The sequence below is a fragment of the Camelus ferus genome, chromosome 3, assembly GCF_009834535.1.
Source record: "Camelus ferus isolate YT-003-E chromosome 3, BCGSAC_Cfer_1.0, whole genome shotgun sequence".
In the NCBI taxonomy this organism is placed as follows: domain Eukaryota; kingdom Metazoa; phylum Chordata; class Mammalia; order Artiodactyla; family Camelidae; genus Camelus; species Camelus ferus.
This window is the reverse complement of record NC_045698.1, coordinates 102,556,897-102,580,770: the sequence shown is the minus strand read 5'-3', so window position 1 is coordinate 102,580,770 and position 23,874 is coordinate 102,556,897. Positions and strand designations below refer to the sequence as shown.

Genomic DNA, 23,874 nt, shown 5'->3' with positions numbered 1-23,874 from the left:
CAAACTGATAAGTATTAATAATTGAGTAAATAAGTAAGTGGGGGAGTAGGGACAGCTCTTCCTTTCAGAAGAATTCCAGTTAATAAAAGTACAAGGATTGAGTGAAATATAAAATCACCATTAGGCAAATACAGTAATATTGTCACAGACAAAATCCATGAATGGGTGAAGAATTCAGGAAAAAATAGGATGTTTGCATATACTCCTATTATCTCTCCCAAGATAACTTTATAATCGCAAAGCAAAAACAGTAACTTTTCTGTGGAGATCCCTGGCAGACGCTGCCTAAGTGAGGACAGTTTGCAATAACAGTAATAAGTCGTATCAGTATCACAGACCTCCCTGATAAGGATGCACTGAGAAGACACACAGCACCACTTTTGTAATACTCTTGCTGAAGGTGCGTAACCTCAGTCTAGTCATGAGAAAGCATCAGACATACCACACTGGGAGAAATTCTATTAAACAACTGACTACTACTCATCAAAAGTGTCGAGGTCATAGAAGGCAGGGCCAGACTGAGAGACTGTCACAGATTTGAAGAGCCCAAGTAGACAGAACAACTAAATGCAAGATGGGTTTCTGGATTGGATCCTAGAACAGGAAAAGGGTGTTACAGGAAAAACTGGTGAAATTTGAATAAGGTCTATAGTTTTGTTAATAGTGTCATACTGATGTTAACTTCCTGGTTTTGAACTGTGGTTGTTAACGTTAGGGAAGTCAGGTCAAATTATTTCAAAATAAAAAGTAAAAAAAATGTATTCAGCTTCTTGTATATTGTAAAAGATACTTAATGCACATAGAACTCAATGTTACAGATTCTCATCTTAAAGGCACGGATGGTGGAATACTGTACATACTGTTAGGAACTTTGCCTTTTTCACTTAACAGTTCATATCTGAGATCACTTCATACTGATACGTAAGAGATTCCTCACTCTTTTTTGCAGCAGTATAGCCTTTCATTGAAAGAATGTCCTATAATTTATTTAATTAGACCTTTATCAGTGGTTTTCTCAATATTTTAGAATGGAAGATTTTGGTTGAAAAGGTAAATTTTGTTAGTAGAAAACTTAAAACAATCTACTTTAAGGACCAAGAAAATATATAATTTGTACACATAAGGCACCAACATCTGTTCTTATGCATTAAAATATAATAATTTTGCTACTTCTAAATGAGACTGAGGTGTTGATGGGGTATCTTTCCCCAGCTGATCATTTTTTTTTCCCTCTGCCTCACTAAAGATCGCTTCATCTCATTAACTCAGCATGCCTGAGGAGAAACACATATTGATATTAATTGTATGAAAAGCAATACAGAAAATTCAGATATTTTAACAGTGTTGTTTTGGATCCCACTTCTGGTGATCTTTATTTTTGCTGTTGATCAATGCAGTCCTTTAAAGCACTTGTTATTTCTTAGTTTACACATAGGCGGGTTACCCAACTGCACACATAGGTGATACTCAGTAACCACATTTTAAAATTCTTCCAGGAATGCGCTTGGCCCTGGCTGATGCTGGTGACACTGTTGAAGATGCTAACTTTGTGGAAACCATGGCAGATGCAGGTATTCTCCGTCTGTACACCTGGGTGGAATGGGTGAAAGAAATGGTTGCCAACTGGGACAGCCTGAGAAGTGGTCCTGCCAACACCTTCAATGATCGAGTTTTTGCCAGGTAATCTGTGGACCCCAGCCACTTTGTACTTTAGGGTTACTTAGTCGTGGTGTATTTTTAAGTTTTTTTCCTTCTTTGAAAGTAAATTAGATGTTAATAATAGCTACTATTGATTGAAAGCTTACTTGTGCTAGGTACTATTCTAAGTACTTTGCATCCTTTGTCTGATTTTAGACTCACAGCAATTTTATATGATAAAGATTATTTTATAGTTAAGACATTGAAGCTTAGAAAAATTAAGTATTTCATTAAATGCTTCAAAGCTAATAATTTCAAACCTGGGATAGGAATTTGTTTCTGTCTCTAAAGCCCATTCTCAATCATTTTTACCGTGCTGTCTTGCATTAGAGGAGGGCGGAATGGTTAAAGGAAAAGTAGAAGAAAAGAATTGTCTTTTTTTTTTTTTCCTTAAAAAGACAGTTCTTAGTCTCTTTGTATCAGGAACCGTCCTAAGCACTGGTATTACAAAGACAAATAAGATTTGATCCTTCATTGTAGTCTAGCATGAGAGAAAAACACTTATCCAGCTAATTATGAGTGTAATAATAGGGGCAGAGGGAAGTCAGAGGAGGTGGCATGTGAATTCTGAGTTTCTTGAAAAAGAAGATTTTTGAGGGAGAGGAGAAAGCCATGGAGGGAGTATGGTATTTATGTGAAGTATGGTACATGGAGGGCAGATGTAGGAGACCCAACAAGTTGGGGCTGTAGTAGGCCAAATTATGAAGGGCCTGAGGTAGCATAAGGAATTCTTTTTTAAGCCAATGTCCATTGTTAAAAATGGAACAATTAAACCTGTTACAGCCTTAGTAAAGCTATTTTCATATTGCATTTTGGGCTTTCCGTGAAGGAATTTTTAAATAAGCACTTCATTAACTGTGTTGAAACAGGTCCTAAGCAGTATCAGATGATAATTCTCAAAAGTGGATAGACAGTGGGTAGCTGCAATAGTCAGTTTTAAGAAATACAAGGATGGTTTTGTGGTTGAGCAGTCTTAAATGATTCAGGCATGTTCTCATTTTACTGTTTATTAGTGTATGCAGAGGTTTTGTATACCTATATATACTTGCCTTTAAACTCAGTTACCTTTTTTTCCCTATTCAATAGTGAAATGAATGCAGGAATTATAAAAACAGATCAAAACTATGAAAAGATGATGTTTAAAGAAGCTTTGAAAACAGGGTTTTTTGAATTTCAGGTAGGCTATCTTTTTGTATCTATAAAATATGTCAGTGTGAATATGATAGATTTCATCTTTTTTTTCTCTCCTGCTATAACATAATAATTCATCCTAAGTGGAGACTGACAATTTGTAAATTCTTCAATAAATTGTAAATTTTAAATAGTTTTCTTTGGTACTTTTTCTGTTGTGTCCCTTTAATGTAAGTAATTCTGTTCCTAATTGAGCTGTGAGTTAGTAAAGCGGTTAAATTGAAAAATTAGTCACATTTTCCAGGAAAACATTTTTAAATTGATAAACAAAGGCATGATTGTAACTAATTGCCATTAGTTTGAAAGCAAACCTTTTCTCTCTTGTTCGCCACAAGGTGTCAGTGTTCCCACAAGTTTGACAGTTCAAGTGAAAATGTAGCTTTCTTCAGTTTTGTGCAATATCACATTGAGATTTATGTAACTTGGTTTTCAGAGATGTGGTTAAATAAGGATAAGTGCTGAGCATAACAGTGTCATATTTATAGCCTTTTTGATACTTAATATATGCTACTCAGAGCATTCATCCTTAGTACACAGTTTAAATCATTCAACTTTTATGTCTATTGCAAAATGTCTTATTTCAGATATTTTTTCTGAAGGATCAGTATAAAACTGCAATGTCCTTTTGTTAGAATTGGTATTCTTGTATTTTCAGGTTAAAGAAAAAAATTATGGAATTTTAGAGGACTGAACACTTAAAAATGCATTAAAATAGATACTGAATTTTTTTCCTTTAATTTTATTTTAAAGAAGCATAACGGGAGAGAAATGGTAAATACTTTCAAATTTTATAGGCTGCAAAAGATAAGTACCGTGAATTGGCCATAGAAGGGATGCACCGAGACCTCGTATTCCGGTTTATTGAAGTTCAGACGCTTCTCTTGGCTCCGTTCTGTCCACATTTGTGTGAGCACATCTGGACACTCCTGGGAAAGGTAGCTTTATGCATTTAAAGTGTTCTGGGTAGTTTTGATTTTGTCCTCACTAAATAAATATTATGGTAATAATGTTACTGAAAAGAAAAAGACTGAAAATGAATATTTCAAAAATAATATTGGATTCCTCATCTCATAATTACTACAGCAACTTAGACTGAAGCTATCTCCTGTTTAGACAGGTGTATCATATATCAGTATGCCTTTATTTATGTATACACAGTATATGTATTTTAAAAACATGTGACTTTGTGTATGTTATCATCTCGTTCCTGTTAGGAAATATTATAATACTTTTGAATACATTCATGTATACATTTGAATACGTGTATAACTAATACTGTTTTCCCAACTGTTTGTTAAAAAGGTGAAAATATTGAGAAGGATAAATAACTGTTATGAGCTGCTTATAAACAAAGAAAGTGTCTATTTGCATAAATATTCTTGTTTTATATAAAATTTGTGGCATATATCGGGCTGCATATTCAAGGCTATTATATTAGCATTCTTGCTGTGAAGATAAACTCAATTATTTCTTCCAGGCTTGCAGATAAACAGATTGGCTGGTTTAATAACTCCTTTCTAGGCTTATTAGCCAAGCTCTTTTGTATTTTTCAGTGCATGAACAATGCAAAAATGTGCTCATGATATATATAGTGAATAGCCATACTTTCAGTACTCATGTTAATAGGATAAAACTGAGAGTGTGCATAATTTATCTAATAATGATTAAATTTAGGCAAATTAGCATTACATAATTTTCTTTGAAAGTGAGCATATGTGTGTGGGTATTAATACGCTTGTACAAATGGATGCTAATTAAGAATGTAGAGTCAGACTTCACAGCTTGAATTCTAGGGAACATTAGATCAGGGGCTGTGGAAGTGTGTTATGTGTAGTCAGGTTTGAACTTTGAGCACACAATTACAGATGGTAGCCTTGGTATGAAACTGTAACCAAGAATCATAAAATAGTTGTGTTTTCTAATCTCACTGAATCTTTTTTTTTTTTAAAGCCCGACTCAATTATGAATGCTTCATGGCCTCTGGCAGGTCCTGTGGATGAAAGCTTGATCCGTTCCTCACAGTATCTCATGGAGGTAGCACATGACCTTAGACTCCGACTCAAGAACTATATGATGCCAGCTAAAGGGAAGGTGAAGTAATTTTTTTTTTTATGTTTTAAAACTTTATTTATTTATGTATTTATTTTATGATGTCATATTTCTTAAGGTGAAGTATAGTTGAGGTACAATATTATATATTACAGGTATACAGTATAGAAATTCACAATTTTTAAAGGTTATACTCCACTTACAGTTATTACAAAATATTGACTCTGTATTGCCTACATTGTACAATACATCCTTGTATCTTATTTTACACCCGGTAGTTTGTACCTCTTAATCCTCCACCTCCATCTTGCCCCTCCCTCTTCCCTCTCCCCACTGGTAACCACTAGTTCCTTCTCTACATCTGGGAGTCTGTTTCTTTTCTGTTATATTCACTAGTTTGTTGTAATTTTTAAGATTCCACATGTAAGTGATGTCTTACAGTATTTGTCTTTCTCTGTCTTGACTTATTTCATTTAGCATAATGCCCTCTAAGACCATCCATGCTGTACACCAGAAACTAATACAACATTTTAAATCAACTGTATGAAGTCATTTTTTAAAAAATCATTCCTTAAAAGTTGTTGGCCAAATAACATTTGATAGTAATAAAAATTAAGACAACTTTCATTAAAATATATAGGGTTCTCTTCATTGCTATTGAAGTTCTGTAATAGGTATATTTTTAAATTTAAAGGCAGTAGTGGTACATACTGAGAGAGGGTTCTTTCATTTTTGAGTTAGATGAAAGTGATTAAATGTTTTTTTCCTTTTCTCCTGCCTTGTAGAAGACTGACAAGCAGCCACCTCAGAAGCCTTCACATTGCACCATCTACGTGGCAAAGAACTATCCATCTTGGCAACACATCACCCTGTCAGTTCTACGTAATCACTTTGAGGTGATGCTCTCACTAGATTTCCCCCCAGCAGTGTCATGTACTGCCTGTGCTGTTTTTGTTTTTGAGGTGTTGGCAATGTCTGGGGGATGGAAGACAGGCAGCTTTGTTTAATTACCTTTAGGCATTTCGTACCCTTTGTTATCCTTGGTGACCCTTAAATGGATACTGAGGGAAAGCTGCTTATCATCATTTCTGGAACTTTCATACAAAAATACTGGATCTAGTAGTATGTAATTAAAAGGTGTGGGGCTTTTTCAAACATGTGGTTAAAATTATGAAGCAGAAGGACTAAATTTGCCTTTAGGATTTGTTGTGACTTAAACACTGGGATTCATGAAGCTTTAACTTTATTATGTTTGAAAAGATTTGAAGCTTGGCTCTTGAGTAATTTAAAAGAAAATGTCCAATTTGATAATTACCCATAGAAATGGAGAGTTTGATTTTTTTTTGAGTGTCAGGTAAATAGTTTTTAAATATGATAGTTGTATTTAAAGGAAGCTCAATATTTAAACTTACTTGTAAGTTTTCCTAAAGAAAAAAAATCTCCCTACCTTCTTCCTTTCACATTCAAAATTAAGAAACAAAGTATATGTTGTAGAATTTTTGCTCAGATTATAAAGAACAGCTATTGGTGGACAGAAACCATTAAGTCTTTGATTTTCTAGACCTTTATTGGAATTTTGCCTTAATGCTTTTCATAGTTAAGAATACTCAGAAAGCCTTTTATGTGTGTAAGATTTGGTGGAAAGAGAAGAGCAAGTGTTTTTGTATTCCATGTGAACCTATCTTTACGGAGAACTATCTCTTTGATTGTTGTAAGAGAAATAGAATGTAGTCTTTAAAATCTGCTTGTAGATTTTGATTTCTGGTAAGTAAAAGAGTGAAAACTACTTTGGTAGGTAGAAGAATGAAATTATGCCTCAGTAGCTTCCATATTCGTAACAGCATTTTCAAGGAAACAGCGGAAAAACCAAATATAGTACATAATGTCCCAGGTATTAAAAAATTCATCACTACTATCCTTTTAGAAGTTACTTTTTAACTAGTATTCTTTGACTATATATTATATAGTTTGAAAACAACATCCTTTGGCATTATTTGGAATGACCAGCTTTAAAATTTTCATTTGTTTTCATCCAAAAGAACCAAAAGAAAGTCAGTTTATAATGGAAAAGAATGTTCTGATATTGAATATGGCACCTTTTTGGTGACATAAAGAGAAGGAGTGTTTTCTACCCTCTCCTTTCCTCTTTCATATGCATTTCAAAGCAACATATTGACAAGTGGAGAAAATATTTTTTCCTGTGTATTTGAGTAAAGGTTAGAATTGAAAGAAGATAGATTATTGGAGATCTTACTCTATGTTACTTTTCTTCTAGATTCATTCCCAACCCTTGGCTTTGGTGCAGTCCTTTTACAATGAGGGGAAAATAGGTCACTCAAAACTCTGAAGAGGCCACTTACTTTATTTTTCTTCTATTGATGTTTGCAGGAATGAATTTAAATTCAGGTGGCACATTTGGAAATGTGTACATATTAGTGATTATGATATAGGCATTTATTTTTGAGTAGTTAGATAGTATATCATTTTAACAGATCGAAAGCTAGGGATTGTTTTTTCATATTTGTGGTAACAATTTATAAGGAAGAGTGTTTAAAAGCAGCCATTATATATACAGCTTGTATGATAGTTGCATAGTTTTCATTTGGATGTGGCTAATGAAATGCTTTTAGAAGTTTAAAGACAGGATCTTTATAAGAACATTTTTATCACCAGATAAGATATAATGTTATAATCCTAGAGCTGTCATTAATGTAAGGAAAAATTAAATATTTAGCATGATGCACCTGCTTTTCTCCTTTACCCTAAAATACATGTATCTTTTGAATTTAGGGGGAGTAGGAGGCTCCTCTGTGTATTCCTCATTTACTTCTCCCTTCCCTATGGTGCTGGAGACCGCACACTCATCTGCTCTTCTCCAGCAGACGGGTAGAGGCCACTGCTTCATGTCTGACCAGTTTCTTACAGGCACATCTGCTACCGTACATTATGTTTAAAGTATTTTTCTCCACATTCCTCTCTCTCCTTTTTTTAGGCCAACAGTGGAAAATTGCCTGATAACAAAGTCATTGCTAGTGAGCTAGGCAATTTGCCAGAGTTGAAGAAATATATGAAGAAAGTAATGCCGTTTGTTGCCATGATTAAGGTAAGCTGTGGACTCTGTGAGCTGTGAGCACACAAATATTGGTTAGAGAGGCCAGTAGAAGGAAGGGCAAAATTCAGGCATAGTCTCCCCTAAGAAATCTGCTAAAACAGCATTTTTCAATCAGTGGTTGTGGGAATGAGTGATCAGATTTGGAGTTTACCTGTGGAATCGCTGAGTCTGTGAAAATATGTATTGTGAAAGAAAAACTGGTTTAGGATTACTACACTAAATGATTCTCTTCATGTTCTACCTTCCCTTCTTTTCACTTTGGGGAGGAAGCATATTCTTTTGGCTTACATTAACATGTTTTTACTAGATCCTATTACTGGAACCAAGAGCCTACATTTGTATAGGTTTAGCTTAACAGGATAAGTGCTGTTTATAGTGGTTAGACCAGGATTTCTCAACAATGGCTCTATTCATATTTTGGGCTGGGTAGTTCTTTATTGTGGGAAGCTGTCCCATGCTCTGTAAGGCGTTTAGCAGTGTCCCTGGCTTCTAACCACTGGATGCCAGTAGAATCTCTCCTTCCCTGACTCAGGTTATGACAGCCAAAAATGTCTCCAAACATTGCCAAATATCTCCTGGTAGCAAAATCATTCCACCACAAACTCTCTCCCATTGAGAATCTTTGGGTTAAACTCTTAGATACATAGCTAATCTATTAGATTTCTTGACACAGAAAACAGAAAGAAGGCTGTATGTTGCTTAAGATCTCAGACTCCATGCAGATTAATCTTGGCCCAGATTCTGTTTGTCTGTCACTTCTTAGTTTTGAGGCTTTAGACAAATCACTTAAATTCTCTGGGCCACAAGGTTTTTCATCTATAAAATGAAGAAATTAATAGAACCTACCTTTTAGGAGTACTGTGAGGAGTAAATGAAATAATACACGTAACACACTTTAATACTACCTGTAAAAAAGTAGGCTTAGTAAATTTTTTGAAAAATGTGAATCAGTGTCTTCTAGCCTGCTAGGCACATAATGATTATACTTTAGATTAATTCTTGAATCTTCTAGGCTATAGATGCCTGCTTGATAAGAGGCTAAAACTCTTAGCTTGTCCTGTATTAGAGTAAATTATATTCCTAGGAAAGCCTTTTAATTCTTCTAGACCAGAGTCTACTTATCTGAGCCTTATAGTGTTTGAAGTTCAGAAATAATTTAGGATCTTGACTTGACCTACACCAATCACTTTGTAATAAGTTTGCTAGTATGTTCATAATTCATTGATTTCTAGCTAGTGCCATTGGTCAAAATGTCAGATCCATTGTCAGTATGGGGATTCAACAAAATATCCCATTGTTGGTTGCAAAGGCAGTTAGTTTTGGTGACATGCTGTACAGAATCCAGTGAAACTAATTTTGAATGGTGTCAGATTCAAGGATTGGCTTTTTGAGAAAACAATGTTAGATTTGGGGGTGGGTAGTAAAATATTTTTTCAGTAATATTGGTGATTTGCCAGACAAATTAGTGATTTGAAATTTTCAACCATTGTGTTCTATAAGTCTGGGAATAAAAATGGTTTTCTAGCATTTTTTCATGGGAAAAGAAAGAACTTGGATGGTAAACGGAGATAGTGAATATTAGGAACCATGTCAGTCACCTTATGTAAGTGAAACATGTTTTAGGTATTTAGCTGTATTTGCGCATACGAGCTTAGATATTGAAGGTTACATCTTGAGCAGCAAATATTTTATGTTGCAGAAAATTAAGAATAAGAAATGTTTTTTAATATGTCACAGGATTATCTGAGTAGCTGTCTGACTTAAAAATTTTTTTTATAATTTATAGGAATTTTTTATTATTAATTCACTATTCTCTGAGATAGCTTTACAGATGTGGTACCTTAGAAAAATTTTATTTTATTTTTTTGGTTACCTGAAGGGATATTTTCACAATTTGTTTGATTCCTTGTCAAAAGCAAATTCTTTGGGTTTGCATATTAAATCAGTCTAAATAAACAATGGTGAAATCATGTTTCTTTTATAAACCTGAAAACCTTGTCCTAGTCTTCTCAGTGCTGCCTTAATCTTATCAAACTTTAAATGATAATTACTCTCAGCTAGTAATTTCATTAGCAAGCAGACATAAATAAGGAAAAGCATGAGTCCAAGGCCTTTCCTTTTAACTGTTCAAATTTGAAGATTTTATCGCTTGCGAGAATGATTACTTTGGCAGAAATATATTCTTTTCATCATAGTAATGTGACTGTTTTTAAAAACCATTTTGGCTGTTAGGAAAATCTGGAGAAGACGGGACCTCGTGTTCTGGATTTGCAATTAGAATTTGATGAGCAGGCAGTGCTCGTGGAGAATATAGTCTATCTGACCAATTCCCTTGAGGTAAGAGGGGCCGGGGATTATAGTAACTAGTTAACTATAGTAAACACAATCCAGTTCTTTTGTTTTATAATAAACCTTTTTATAAACTTTATCTTCAATGTTTAATACCTTTGCAAATATGTTTTGGAGGAGGAAAGAAAATGGTGGGTCTAGAAGTTACAGTGAGAAGAAATGATCTGTTATCTTATTTCACTTACCGGTTATTCTACACAAAATATACTAACTGTATATATGTGGATTTTCCTCTCAAAATTATCTTTTAGAAAATGAGGAGAGACCTTATGTTCAAATACTTCCAAAATCTTTCATATTATGGGGCACTCTGAATTACTTCTTTTTCCTCCCCTGCCTCTAAGACCTCAGATTCACAGAACTGGATTAATTAGAATCCTCGATTCATGACATATTATCATTGGTTCATGGTTGGCCCTGTTTTTTCTTCTTAATTAGTAATATAATGAACATCCATGAATCTGCTGCCTAATTCAGAAACTAGAACATTACCAATAGCTTTCTCCTATCTGTGGGTTTCTCCCCATTCTACCTTCCTGCCCCAGAGACAATTTCATATATAGATTCTAAAAATACTGTCTCTTATTCAACTTAGGCAGAAGGAAAGGTAATCCTCTAGAAAACTGTTAGAGGATTCAAAAAATGGTTATAGTAATAATGAAGACACTGAAGTAAAAAAGTGCAGGTTTAGAGTTTGAGTAAAATTGTTTTCTAAAATATGGGAATGGAAGAAATAAGCATTTCTAAGTAAGCATTTTATGCCATGTAATTATAAATATGTTAATAAGTATTATATTTATAGTTAAAATATAGAAGTATTATAAATCTATTTTATGTATATTTCTAAATGTTCATATGTATTCATGGAGGTCAAAAAAATTCTTGGATGTTTTCACTGAGACAATGGGAACACTTTATTTGGGTCATCTTATATTCAGACATATGCATTTTGCTACATTTCCGAGTTTTTCTGTTTATTTAAGTAGAAGCCTTTTATACTAATTTTTGTTTTCTCTTATGCAGCAGTTAGATGCCAGATTTCCTTACAGAAAATAATAAATATGACTATATAAATAACATACTGTGAGACATCTAAGATGAGTGTTAAATAATTGATTACAGATTTCATTTAATGTTTGTATGGAAAGTACTAAAATTGCACAGACCATTTCATGTTAAGTGGAGAACCTAGTTTTGCTCTTTGGTGAAATGAAGTGATGATTAATTTCAATTGTATTAAGTAATACTAAGGACTTACATCTTTTCCTCTCTATTTAGCTAGAACATATAGAAGTCAAGTTTGCCTCTGAAGCAGAAGATAAAGTCAGGGAAGACTGCTGTCCTGGAAAACCACTTAATGTTTTTAGAACAGAAGTAAGTTGAAAGAATCTCACTGAATTATTGCGTTTTAGAGCTAGAAGAGACCTTAGAAATCTTTACATCTAAACGTATTATTTTGAAGATAGAAGAAAGAGAATTTAAGTGATTGGTTTGGCTTAGGCCACATAGTTGGTTAAAAGTGGGGCTGGACTTGAGATCCTCTAATTCCCTGATTGGTGCAATCCGTACTTTTCCTTATTCTACTATTATGGATGGTATCAGATGTTATTTTTAAATTTTATTTTTAGAACCTGACTTAAAAAAAAAAGGGAGTGGAAATTGATGGGAGACTTTTTTAAACAGTGAAAAGGAGCTTTCATACTTGAGATGAGTTTTGTTCGGATAATACCATTCAAGACTTTTGGCTTCTGGCCTAAACCAGATTGATGCACCATCTTACATTATGCTGGAAATGCTTTTTTAAAATTTCTTATATTTTAGCCATTATTGGTGAAGATAAATAGGTTTTGGAATTTAGCTAGAGTCTGTTTACTCTCAAAGAATCTATTCGGCATGGCAGTGTTTGGCACAGTCCTGTGGAGTGCAATTGTGAGTCCATAAAATGTCCTACTTTTCTTGATAAGCAGAGGACTTACATATACCCTGCTGTTTCTCCACATTTAATTGAAAACCCAGCAAACAGAGAAAGGCCTATTTTGAAAGAACTAGGTAATCATGATCATGCAGTTATCCTAAATTTATCATCATATTATTAATACTCATTACATTAAGATATGGTGGCTTTTAAAAGTACAGTCATTTGGGCCATGGAGATAGGTACATGAAATAGTGTTTCCTTTACAAATATGTTTATTTCAAGCTACTTTTAAGCATTCTATTAAGCTACTGTGTATTTAAATTTCATAAGGCTCAATTGACTTTTCCCACTTAAAATAATGAGCAGGGTCTTTATATAGCTTATATAATGTGGGAGATAGTATGGCATAGAACTGGGTTTATGCTCAGTAAACCGGGTACTCTGCCTCCTACTAGCTGTGTGACTTTGGGCTACTTTTGTTAAGCTTTCTGGTTCTCAGCTTCTTATCCATGAAGAGGAGTCTTAAGGAACTGCCTTTCAGGATATAGGAATGGTGTCTATAAAGTGCTTAGTACAGATAAATAGTAGGAATTCAGTAAATGATGGTAGTTGTAGAAGAGAAAATATAATTATTATCATCCATCATCAGTAATGATATATGTAGTCATAGTCAAGTTTACCTGGGCATTTGGTTGCAAGTGTGAGCTTTTGTCCATCTTTTCTTTTATATTTGAATATCCCTTGGTCTTGATTTTAGAATACCAGAATTAAATCTGTCTTTCTTTGGGCATTAAAAATCTAGCAGAGCTTCCCCCTCTCAGCAGTATTCAAGTTCGATTTCCTGTATCAGTCATTTTCTTTTTATTTTCCTAGCCTGGTGTATCAGTTTCCCTAGTGAATCCTCAGCCATTCAGTGGTCACTTCTCAACCAAAATTGAAATCAGGCAAGGAGATAACCGTGATTCTATAATCAGACGTTTAATGAAAGTGGACCGAGGAATCAAAGGTAAGTGGTTTCCCTGAAATGCACTTTTGGCAGTAGCTTGTGGATTTGATGAGTTCTAAGCAGAGGGGAGAAAGAAAAGTAACTGGCTTGCTCAGGGACAGCTGTGTAATATTGTGGAAAGAGTGTTGGACCCAGAATCAGGAAACCTATGTTCTCTTTTGGGACTTTGTGACTAGAGAGCTTGGTATGTCCCTTAAGCTCTAAATGGATCTCTCTTTTAATAAAATAAGGACAATGGATTAGATATTTTTCTAGGATTCCATCTAGCTTTAAAATTGTAACAAGCAGTTTCTATCTCTCAGAGGTATTTAGAATTAAGGAACACATTCCCTTTATTTTCCAAACTAACCTGCTTAACTGAGTCTGTTCCTAGGGAAAGAGGAGAAACTGAGTAAAAGTTACTGAGTGTCTGCCGTGTATTTGCCATTTAATCCTTTTACAACCCTGTAACATTAGCAATATTATTATTCCCCTCTTGCAGATGATGAAATGGAGGTAAGAAAGGCTAAGTAACTTTCAAAGTTCATTCAGCTAGTAAATCCTGGAGATGTAATTCAAACTCAGGTCTATTTGACTCCAAAGGTCATAGTCTTCCTTTTAGACAATGTGCCTCCAGGTAAAATATGTAAATAAATCTTAATTTCTTAGCAATATTGTCCAGATCTTCTGTGATTAGATTTGATATAATAATTTATAGCTTCTCTTTTTATCACTCAGCTGGTCTTAGGCTGAGAAGATTGTGAAAGGAGCTGGTGCGTCTTTATTATTTTTCTTCCAAATTATGAAGACAAATTAACGTGTGTTTTTCTATTTTGCATGATCTCTCTCTTCTCTTCTTGATGACAATCAAGAGTTGATTGGGCTACATACCATCAGTGTAAAAAATTTCTGAAAAGATTTACAAATCCCATACAGTGACCTAAATTATGGAACTGTATTCAGGGTAACAATATTCCATTAACATGGAACACATAAAATAGCCCTTTGAAATTCATTCTACCATGTATTTTTGTTCCCTTGAGGTCATTTGTACACCTTCCGTTGTTATTTCTTGAGAGACCACCATGTGTAGTGTGTGTGGAGATAAGTGTGTATGCAGAGACTTGTGTGTGGGGACTCGGGGCTCTGAGAGTCCACAAAGTGCTGTTCATCAGGAGGCTGCGTCTAGTGAGGGGGGTAGGGGACTAACCATTGCCGTACATAATCGTCACCTACGGAGAAACTGCTGACCGCGGTAAGAGAGGTGTAGGTAAAATTTACAGCACAGAAAGAGGTGAGATTATTTCAGCTGGTGATCAGGGATGAATTTATGGAGAAAACATTGTTTGGGTGGGGCCTTGAAAATGATCACCTGTGAGGGTGAGGGGAAGGTGTGTACTTACTTGCAGGAGGGAAACACTACTGCTTGTTTCACTGTGTACCAGTGGTATATTAGGGCTAGGGATTCTTTTGTTTGTGGACAGTTAAAAAATTGTGGTAAAAGATACATCAAATTGACCATCTTAGTCATTTTTTATGTGTACAGTTCAGTGGCATTCAGCACATTTTCATTGGTGTGCAACCATCACACTGTCCATCTATAGAACTTTTTTTTCATCCCAAAGGGAAACTCTGTCCCCATTTAATAGTAACTCCTCATTCTGCCTCCCTTCAGTCCCTGGTAACTACTCTTCTGCTTTATGTATTTGACTGTTCTAGGTATCTGTATAAGTGGGATCATACAGTATTGTCCTTTTGTGTCTGTCTTGTTTCACTTAGCAAAATGTCTTCAAGGTTCATCCATGTTGTAGACATTTATTATGTTTCCTCGTTAAACCAGGTACTATAGAATGATAGTGCTGTCCATATAGGCCATAAAAAGCAGAACTTGAAAGTTTCAAAATGTAAACATACAAGGCAGCCATTTTGTGGCCCTCCTTTTGGCTGTTTCATATTACATGTATTTAGGGGGGAGGGTATAGCTCAAGTGGTAGAGCGCATGCTTAGCATGCATGAGGTCCTGGGTTCAATTCCCAGTAAGTACCTCTTCTAAAAATAAATAAGTAAACCTAATTACCCCCCTGAAATAAATAAAATTATTATATTACATGTATTTAGTCAAGAGAAAATTTTGTAATAGCATATACTCTTTGCCTTGAAGAACAATATAATGGCTCTAAAGAAAATAGATATTTGTGTGGAACTACTGGATAGGATTATTATGAGGTTGTAGCATGTAAGAGGCTGTCTTCCTGTATTGGAAATTGGATTATATAATATTAAACCTGACTCCCTTTTAAATATACTCAGATACAACACTGTCTAGGTTCTTCAGAATTGTACTGAATGTATTTTTTATGTCTCGTCTTTTCTCACTGAGTCTCTGGCATAATTCTTACATCCTATGTCATTCTAGCTGTGAATAATATTATTATAAAGTGCTTTAAGTTTGGTGTTAGTAGCTGCTGTGAATTTTGGAAAATAGATAGAAATGTTAGGGGGAGTTTGAAAGTGATATTCCTCCAAGTATCCACAGAAGAGCTCTAACCTCAAGACTTTTCCAAAAGCCCTCAGGCTGCTTTGATATCTAAGAGGACTGAGTATATTGAGTATATGAGGTGAGAAAGGAGTGAAATTCAGTAACATATTTCTTGGTCGGTCTGCTGCGATAGCCAGCAAGTTGTCCAATTAGTGCCAGTTGTATTGAAGGTGATTGTGGTCTAGATTCAGGAGGAACTGGGAAGTAAAATCATTATTTCACTCCACTAAGGCCACTGAACAACTATGTGATGATAATGACTTTAAATCACTCACAACCCATGCCACAGATGAACTAGGAACTTGGAGGTGAAAAGCTCCATTTCACATTATCAGTGCTTAGGGACTTTCAATCACTCTCATCTTTCCTCTAAGTGCCTTAAATCTTGTGTAGTTGCAGACTTAAATTTCAACATTTTCAATGATAAGAGAGGTCTGGGATAAGAAAAGATAGTAAAACCACAAAGAATGATCCAGGAATTTTATTGACAGTAATGAACTACATGGTGAAACATCAAAGCAGATGTGTTTTGTCACTTAGAAGCTTGATTGGGTATTAAGGCTTCTTTGAAATAGTTTGACTCAAAATTGCTTAGAATGATGAGGGAGGTCTATTTCAGAGAGAGAGAGACAGACAGAGAGACAGAGGCAGATATGCAGTAAAAGGCCTTCTGCATAAAATCTGCTGGCAGGACTGGTCACTGCTTCCATAAGAAAATAATTTGGTATCACCAATGTGCGTGTTGAATTTCAATAGCTATTAAGATGAGTTGTATTCTTCCCCCAAAATAAGACCGTGGCTGTCATGAAGACTGTATCTGCTCCTTTCCCATTTTAATTTTCAGGGTTTGTGCTATGTCTGGGGATAGGTTGTGTGGCCTCCGCAGAGATTCTCCAGAGACTTTAGGCAGGGTTTGCCTTCATGGTAGTTGCAGGTAATTGCTCTGTAAGCCCCAAGATCCCTACTATAAACTTGGAGTCCTTTAGTCTTTGTTTCCCAAGGAAAACAGAATGCCTGAATAACTTGTACTCCTGGCATAGCCGCCAGCTGCGTTAATGTCTCCTTTCATCTTTGTTTAAATCTTATCCCTCTCAAGCTAAGCTTCATACTCTCAAGGCAACATGAGGGAGTGTAGTTCATGGACCACCCAGCAATCTACTTAAGAAAGGGGTGTGAAGTAATTCAGAAATATCTTTTGTTCTGTGTATCAGGTTAAGAATAACAAGCCACACTACACTTAGAATGAGATATGAATCCAGAACCAGCAATTGTAGTCATTTATGGTGTTTTTACACCAAATAAAATAAAACCGTTTGATGTTGAGATGTCTCAGAATTGCCGAAATAAATAAATTTCTTTTTGGCTCAGTTGTTGGCAGGATTGTTGGATCATAAATTTCTTCAAGAGACAAGTGCTTTCTTTGCCAGGAGCCATCTTTTATCAGCTTGCACAAGGACAGATCAGGAAAATCTCAAGCAGTGGAGGGTTGGAACTAATCCAAAAGCTCAAAATTCTAAAATCTGTGCCCTTTCCCCCTGCTCTCCTCCTTTGCTCCTTGTCTTGTCAGCTTATTAATACATTTCCATCCTTGGAGCAAAACAAGAAACTGGTAATGCTATTTGTTAGAGTAGTAATTCTTTCTCCAAAAATGTCTTCCAAAAAAAGCTACAACTCTTGCAGTTTTAAATATTCCAGGAAGCAAGACATGAAAGCAAAATAAGTTTTAGGCTTTTTGATAATCTGAAAAATGGTTAATTGAAGCAAATTAAAATTGATCTGAGAGAGCATATAGGATAATGCTCAAAAATGTACTCAGTCCCTTCCCTTGGTTTATAATTCCAGGAGATATGTTATACAGAATCTCTGCTAGTCTTTGATCTGAGTAAAAGCTGACAGCGGATGAAGATTTGTTAGATTTAGCTTAGCTTTCTGAGAGTGGGTCCTATTTCATCATCTGATGAAAATATTTTTAGATACAAGAACCAATGTGTTTAAAACGTGAATTATCAGACTCAGGCATGGGTTTGACTGTAATTAAATGTTCATATTGATAATCTTTTTTGCTGTAGACCTTTCCAAAGTGAAACTGATGAGATTTGATGATCCACTGTTGGGACCTCGGCGAGTTCCTGTCCTGGGAAAAGAGCACACTGAGAAGACCCCCATTTCTGAGCATGCTGTTTTCCACGTGGACCTCATGAGCAAAAAAATTCATCTTTCTGAAAATGGGCTACGGGCAGATATCGGTGATACAATGGTCTATCTGGTTCATTAAACTCATACACGCTGGAGCTTTATCCTGGTTTCTGGGGATATTACTACTCCGGCATTACTGTGTGCCTATAGATTGGCTGTGAGAACCTTAGGGTGGACCTAAATAGGTTTCATTTCCAACCATCAAATTCTGCATGTAATCAATTATACCAAGTTATCTTGGACTCCTGGACCTAATAAATTTTTTTTTCCCTTCTTGAGGCCTCAGAAAGAAATAGTTTGTACCATACTTTGCTTTTTTTTTTTTTTAAAAACAAATTATTGCCATTTTCCAGAAGCTTATAGTATTTTAGATGAACACAAATGTGTCAATATGTATGAGGTATACTTCATACTGTTTATGAAGGCTAAGGAGTATCTAACACCTTTTTATATTATATCCATTATGTAGTTAGCTGTTTTTCTTCTTTAAAAAGAAAAGAGTAAATTAGACAGCTAGTTTTGATTTTTAAAGAAGAGAACTCTTACGATTTTAAAAGAACAAATGAGAATATTTTGACTTAACTGATCACTAAGTATTTTGTATAAAGGACAAAAGTTCTTATATTTATAAGAATTTTTTAGGCTTTAATGTATTTAACCACCAATAGTATTTTTTAAAGGCATAATCAGTAGTTATTTATAGCTTATTTGATCTACACTAAATTTAGTTGTTCTAAAAGAGAGGATTTTTTCCCCCCAGAAATCTGCATTTATCACATTTGTCTTGAGTCCAGTTGTGTTTAAAGATCATACAAACAGTATTTCATGCTTATTCTTTTATTCTTTCTAGAATGTCTTTTGATATTATCTGTACTATTTGTTTTCATATGAGGAAAAGATATTAGGTATTGATTGACAAGACAAAAAACATTTCCATTTCTTTTAGGGCTTGATATGAGGACAGACCAATTTGGATAGTCCTAAGGAACCTGAATTCTAAATTTCAGTTCATGTAAAAAGATTTTATTGAGCTTCTTTTTTTTTTGCTTTATACAATTTGCGACTGATGGGCCTAGTTGAACTCTTTATCATAGATTCATTAAAGCAAATCATAGAACGTTAGTACTGAAAGATCCCTTAGAGATCATCAAGTACAAATCACTCTTTATCTGCTAGGAGCAGGCATTTTATCAGAGTGGGTAAGATTCCAGGCTCTGAAGTCAGACTAGCTAAGTTAGATTTCCATTTCTTCTATTTGCTACTTGGGTGGTTTTGGCCCGTTACTCAGCCTGCTTCTTTATCTATAAGATGGAACTAATAATGTGCCTATTTTCCTAGGCTTATTTTGACATGTTGAGATGAAACAATCTAGGAAAATCTTACTTACAGTATAGTGCCTGGCAAGTGGGAAACCCTCACTAAATGTTCCTGATGGTGATGATGATAATGATGAACCTTCAGTAAATGTTGCTGAAGACTCTTCCCCTCGCTAATACACCAGGGTAGGTTGGCTTAAGATTGCTCTAGGCCAGAATCATGTCATATTTGTTTGGTTCCTTTGGGGCAACAGTTTCATTGTTTGCCCTCCTTTAGATTCCTTTGCTGCTCCCTCAATCTGCATAGCCTTAGTTATTCTCTAAATCAAAGGAATCCTTCCTGTTGCCTGAACAAAGCCTACTAAGTTTAACTTAGGCAAATTAAATGAAATGTGTTTGGCAAAAAAAAAAAAAAAAGGAGACAGGAAAATAATTTTAATATTGTGAGTATCTATTTTATTAAATGAGCCTGTGAACCTCTGCTTTCTTGGATTAAGTGTAAGTTGGAATTCATGGATTCTCTGTTCCCTCAGTCTCAGTTCCTGTGTGTCTCTCTTAGAATAAATGTCTTGCTGGGCTGAATGTATTTTTTGTGTTTAAAGATATAGGTTTTGTATAAGGATGCCTCTGAGCATAAGCCCATTATCTCATCTGGTGCACAACTGGAAAAACAGCAGTTAGTTAAAATGCTGAAGGAAAAACTAGTTGTCTTGGCTTGTTGTATTATAGGAGGTTGGTACCTTCCTAAAGAATCTCAACTCTTTTTAAGTTGTAAAATATACATGCATAAACAAAGTTGTAAAATATATGCACATAGACAAAAAGTGAAAAACAATAAGAAATACATAACATACACACAAAATATATGAAATACACACAAACAATGAACAACAAAACAGCATTTATCAACAAAGCAAAAACCTGTGTGATCACCACCCAGTCAAGAAATAGCACCATCCCAGCACCTCAGAAGCCTGCCTACGTCTCCTCCTATAAAGACAAGCGTATGGCCAAGTGTATGAATATTCTTCATACATGTTCCATGTGAGCTTGAAAAGAATGTTTATTTTGAAGGTGTAGAGTTCTATATACGTGCACTGGGTCATAGTTGAAGATTGAATTGTTCAAATCTGTATTCTACTGTTTTGTTTTCTTGGTGTACTCTTTGTTTTAGAGAGGTGTACTAAAATCTCTCATGACCTTGCATTTACCTGTTTCTCCTCCTAGATCAGGATTTGTTTTATATATTTTGATGCTATGTTACTAGGTATATATAAATTTAGATTCTGGTATCTTTCTTGTAAATTGAACTGTTCTAATTAATTAGCAAGTGTTCCTTTATTTTTAGAAATTTTTTTTGCCGAAAGGCTACTTTGTCTAACATTAGTATAATAACATTAGTTTTCTTTTGGTTAGTGTTCATAGAGACTGTCATTTTCTATCCTTTTACTTTTTTAAAAAATATTTTATTTTTTATTTTATTTTATTTATTATTGTATCATTTAATTATTTTATTTTGGCAGAGGGGGAGGTAATTAGGTTTATTTATTTTTGGAGGAGGTACTGGGGATCGAACCCAGGACCTTGTGCACGCTAAGCATGCGCTCTACCACTTGAGCTATACCCTCCCCCCTGTCCTTTTACTTTTAACCTTCTATAGTTTTATTTTATTTTCACACTTTATTTTGACAAATTTTAAACCTACAGAAAAGTTAAAATAATGGGCCAGTAAACATCCATAAACCTGTCGCCGAGATTTACCAATTGGTAACATTTTGCCCCATTTGCTTTTTCTCTCTTTTAATATTTTTAAAAATGAGCTTTTAATTTTGGTATAGTTTTAGCTTTATAGAAAAGTTACATCAATTGTATGGAGAGTTCCTGTACACCCTTCACTCAGTTTCTCCTAATGTTAACATTTTATATAACCTTGGGTCAGTTGTCAAAACTAAGTAATAAATACTGATACGCTGCTATTAACTAAAGGCTTCATTAGGAATTCACCAGTTTTTGCTATTACAGGACCCTATCCAGGATACCACCTTCCATTTAGAATATACTTTAAAAAAATTTTGAACCATTTGACAGTAGGTTGCAGATACCATGACAATTCCCCTTTAAATAGTTTAGCATGTAACCCTTAAGAACTAGGACATTCTCCTGTATAATCACAATATACGTATATCTTGCCCAAGAAATTTAACATTGGGCATGTACTTTATAAGCATGTTATAGTTTAGCAATAATATTAGGTAATAAACTTTCCTAATACAAATGAGGTAATAGTATTTCCCCAATATCTCATCATAATACTTTATTTCAGGATCTATTCAGAGACTAAGCATTACATTTTGTGGTCATGTCTTCTTGATCCCCTTCACACTAGAACAGTTTCTCTTTCTTTTTCAGTCTTTGACGACAGTAACATTTTTGATGACTCCATGTCAGTTGTTAGTAGTTTGCCTCACAGTCTAGATTTGTGTATTTTCTCATGGTTTGATTCAGATTTAAAAGTCTTCGCAAGACTGCTACATGGGTGATATTTCCCACTGCATCACGTTTCCATGATGGTCAGATTCCTGTATTGTCAGTGTGTTCCCATTACTGATGATACTGAGTTTGATGACTTGGTTAAAGTAGTATCTTCAGATTTCTCCATTGAAAAGTAATCTTTTCCCTTTTGTAATTAATAAGTAGCCTGTAAGGTGATATGTTAAAACTTATGTAAATATACTTTTTACCAGCAAACTTCCAGGAAATGGTAGCATTCGTGGATCATCTTTCTGCCAGTTACTACGCTGGTAGTTGTAATAAGGTGAGTTCTTAATGTTACCATTTCTTCTACATTTATTAGGTATCATTCTAATGTAAAGAAGAGGTTCCCCCTTTGCTCCCAATTTTTGTGTTTCATCATTCTTTTCAAACCACCGTGGACCAATGGATTCTAGTTTTTATATATGTTATAATCTGTTAACCCTCATTATGCTTTGACTGCTCAAATATTCTTGAGTTATCCAGTGAGGCTGGATCCATTCAAGTCAGTCCCTTTGACATCTCCCCATCAGTCTTGAAACATTCCTTTGCTTACTGGCACAACAAGTTCCCAGCTCACCTTATATTTTCCTATCTCAGAACAGCAATCAGTTTTTTTCTCTAAGGAGCTCTGCTCTGTTTTAATGGAGAATGGTATTAAGAAACCAAGATCTGGGTGTTTTGTGTACTCATCACTACTAAGTTGTAATTTTTTTTCTTTAGACCTTTCCAATGGGCAGAGCTAAGAGAGAGATATATATATATATAAAATATTTTAATTATATATATGATATATATTTTTTAAATTATAATTTTATCTAATACCAAACTTCTTTCTTGCCTTCTCCCTGTAAATATTTGTATCATTCTTCTCACACAGTGAGAACTCTGGTTCCCAAAAACCTCAGTATATTTACTCGTTTGGTCTGTTAATAATTTCAGAATTGCCGATCTGAGCAAGTCTTGGCAAGACTGCTACATGGGTGATACTTCCTACTGCATCATGTTTTAATGATTGTCGGATTCATACATTGTTCATATGTAATCGGCTACTATTGGTGACAGATTTACTAAGTAGAGTTCTAAAACACATATATATATATTTTGAGAAAAAAAAATACGTTTGCAGTTCTATGTCCTGAAAATGTATCTCACTAAGGAATATAGTCAGAACACTGTGTTCAAATGTTACTTGGACGAATTTCTTTTCATTTGTGGCTTTAATATAAAGTCATTTGTTTCTCTTTTTATTCAGTTTTAAGGTTTGCTTTTTTCCCTTTTTATTTATTTTTTGAATAAGTAAAATACATGGTTCAAAAGTCAAAACTATATCCATTCAGAGAATTTTTACTCTCTTGTACCACATTCCCCCGCTCTGTAGCTAATTGTTTTCATTGGTTTCTAGATTATCTTTCCTGTTTCTTTTTCCAAAAATAAGCAAATATTAAATGTACTTTAATCTCTTTTCTCATGTAAAAAGTAGAGGTTATATATAATTGTTTTATACCCTGCTTTTTAAAGTTAACTATTTTTTGATAAATATATAGAAGTATATATTTATATTTTTTATTTTAGTTCCCAGAGATCTGTTCTTTCTTCCTCCTCCTCCTTTTTTTTCTCTCCTCCCCTCCTGTCTCTCTTCTCTCTGTTAAACCGTACCATAATTCATTCAACTACTCTCCAGGGGATGGCATTTAGTTTGTTTCTAAGTTTTTGATATTTTATAGAATCTGTATAGAATTATATAGTGAGTAACTTTGTGGATATGTGGTTTTATATCTGGAAGTTTATCTTAAATTTCTAGAAGTGGACTTGTAGGTCCAAGAGAAAATGCACATGTAGTTTTGCTAGCTGATAACCTAGGCAAAAAAGCATATTAGACAGAGGGTACAGCAGGTGTAAAAGCTCTGAGGAGAGGCATAGTCCTTCAGGCAGGTGTGCTGAAGGACTAGCAAAGAGGCCACATGAAGACACAGGTCTAGATGGCAA

At 34.7% G+C, this 23,874-nt stretch overlaps 1 protein-coding gene across 2 annotated transcripts in view; it reads left to right on the top strand.

Moving 5' to 3' along the window:
• The window catches only part of LARS1 (leucyl-tRNA synthetase 1), a 55,736-nt gene extending 37,414 nt beyond the window's left edge, over window positions 1-18,322 (top strand). For both annotated transcript variants that reach the window (XM_032477035.1, XM_014557229.2), the window contains exons 23-32: window positions 1,497-1,680; window positions 2,785-2,875; window positions 3,684-3,824; window positions 4,840-4,980; window positions 5,724-5,834; window positions 7,931-8,041; window positions 10,283-10,387; window positions 11,678-11,773; window positions 13,191-13,323; window positions 17,911-18,322. In XM_032477035.1, the coding sequence (XP_032332926.1) occupies window positions 1,497-1,680; window positions 2,785-2,875; window positions 3,684-3,824; window positions 4,840-4,980; window positions 5,724-5,834; window positions 7,931-8,041; window positions 10,283-10,387; window positions 11,678-11,773; window positions 13,191-13,323; window positions 17,911-18,116 (1,319 nt within the window). In that variant the 3' untranslated portion in view covers window positions 18,117-18,322. The remainder of the gene's footprint in view (window positions 1-1,496; window positions 1,681-2,784; window positions 2,876-3,683; window positions 3,825-4,839; window positions 4,981-5,723; window positions 5,835-7,930; window positions 8,042-10,282; window positions 10,388-11,677; window positions 11,774-13,190; window positions 13,324-17,910) is intronic.
• Window positions 18,323-23,874: the final 5,552 nt, after the last annotated feature.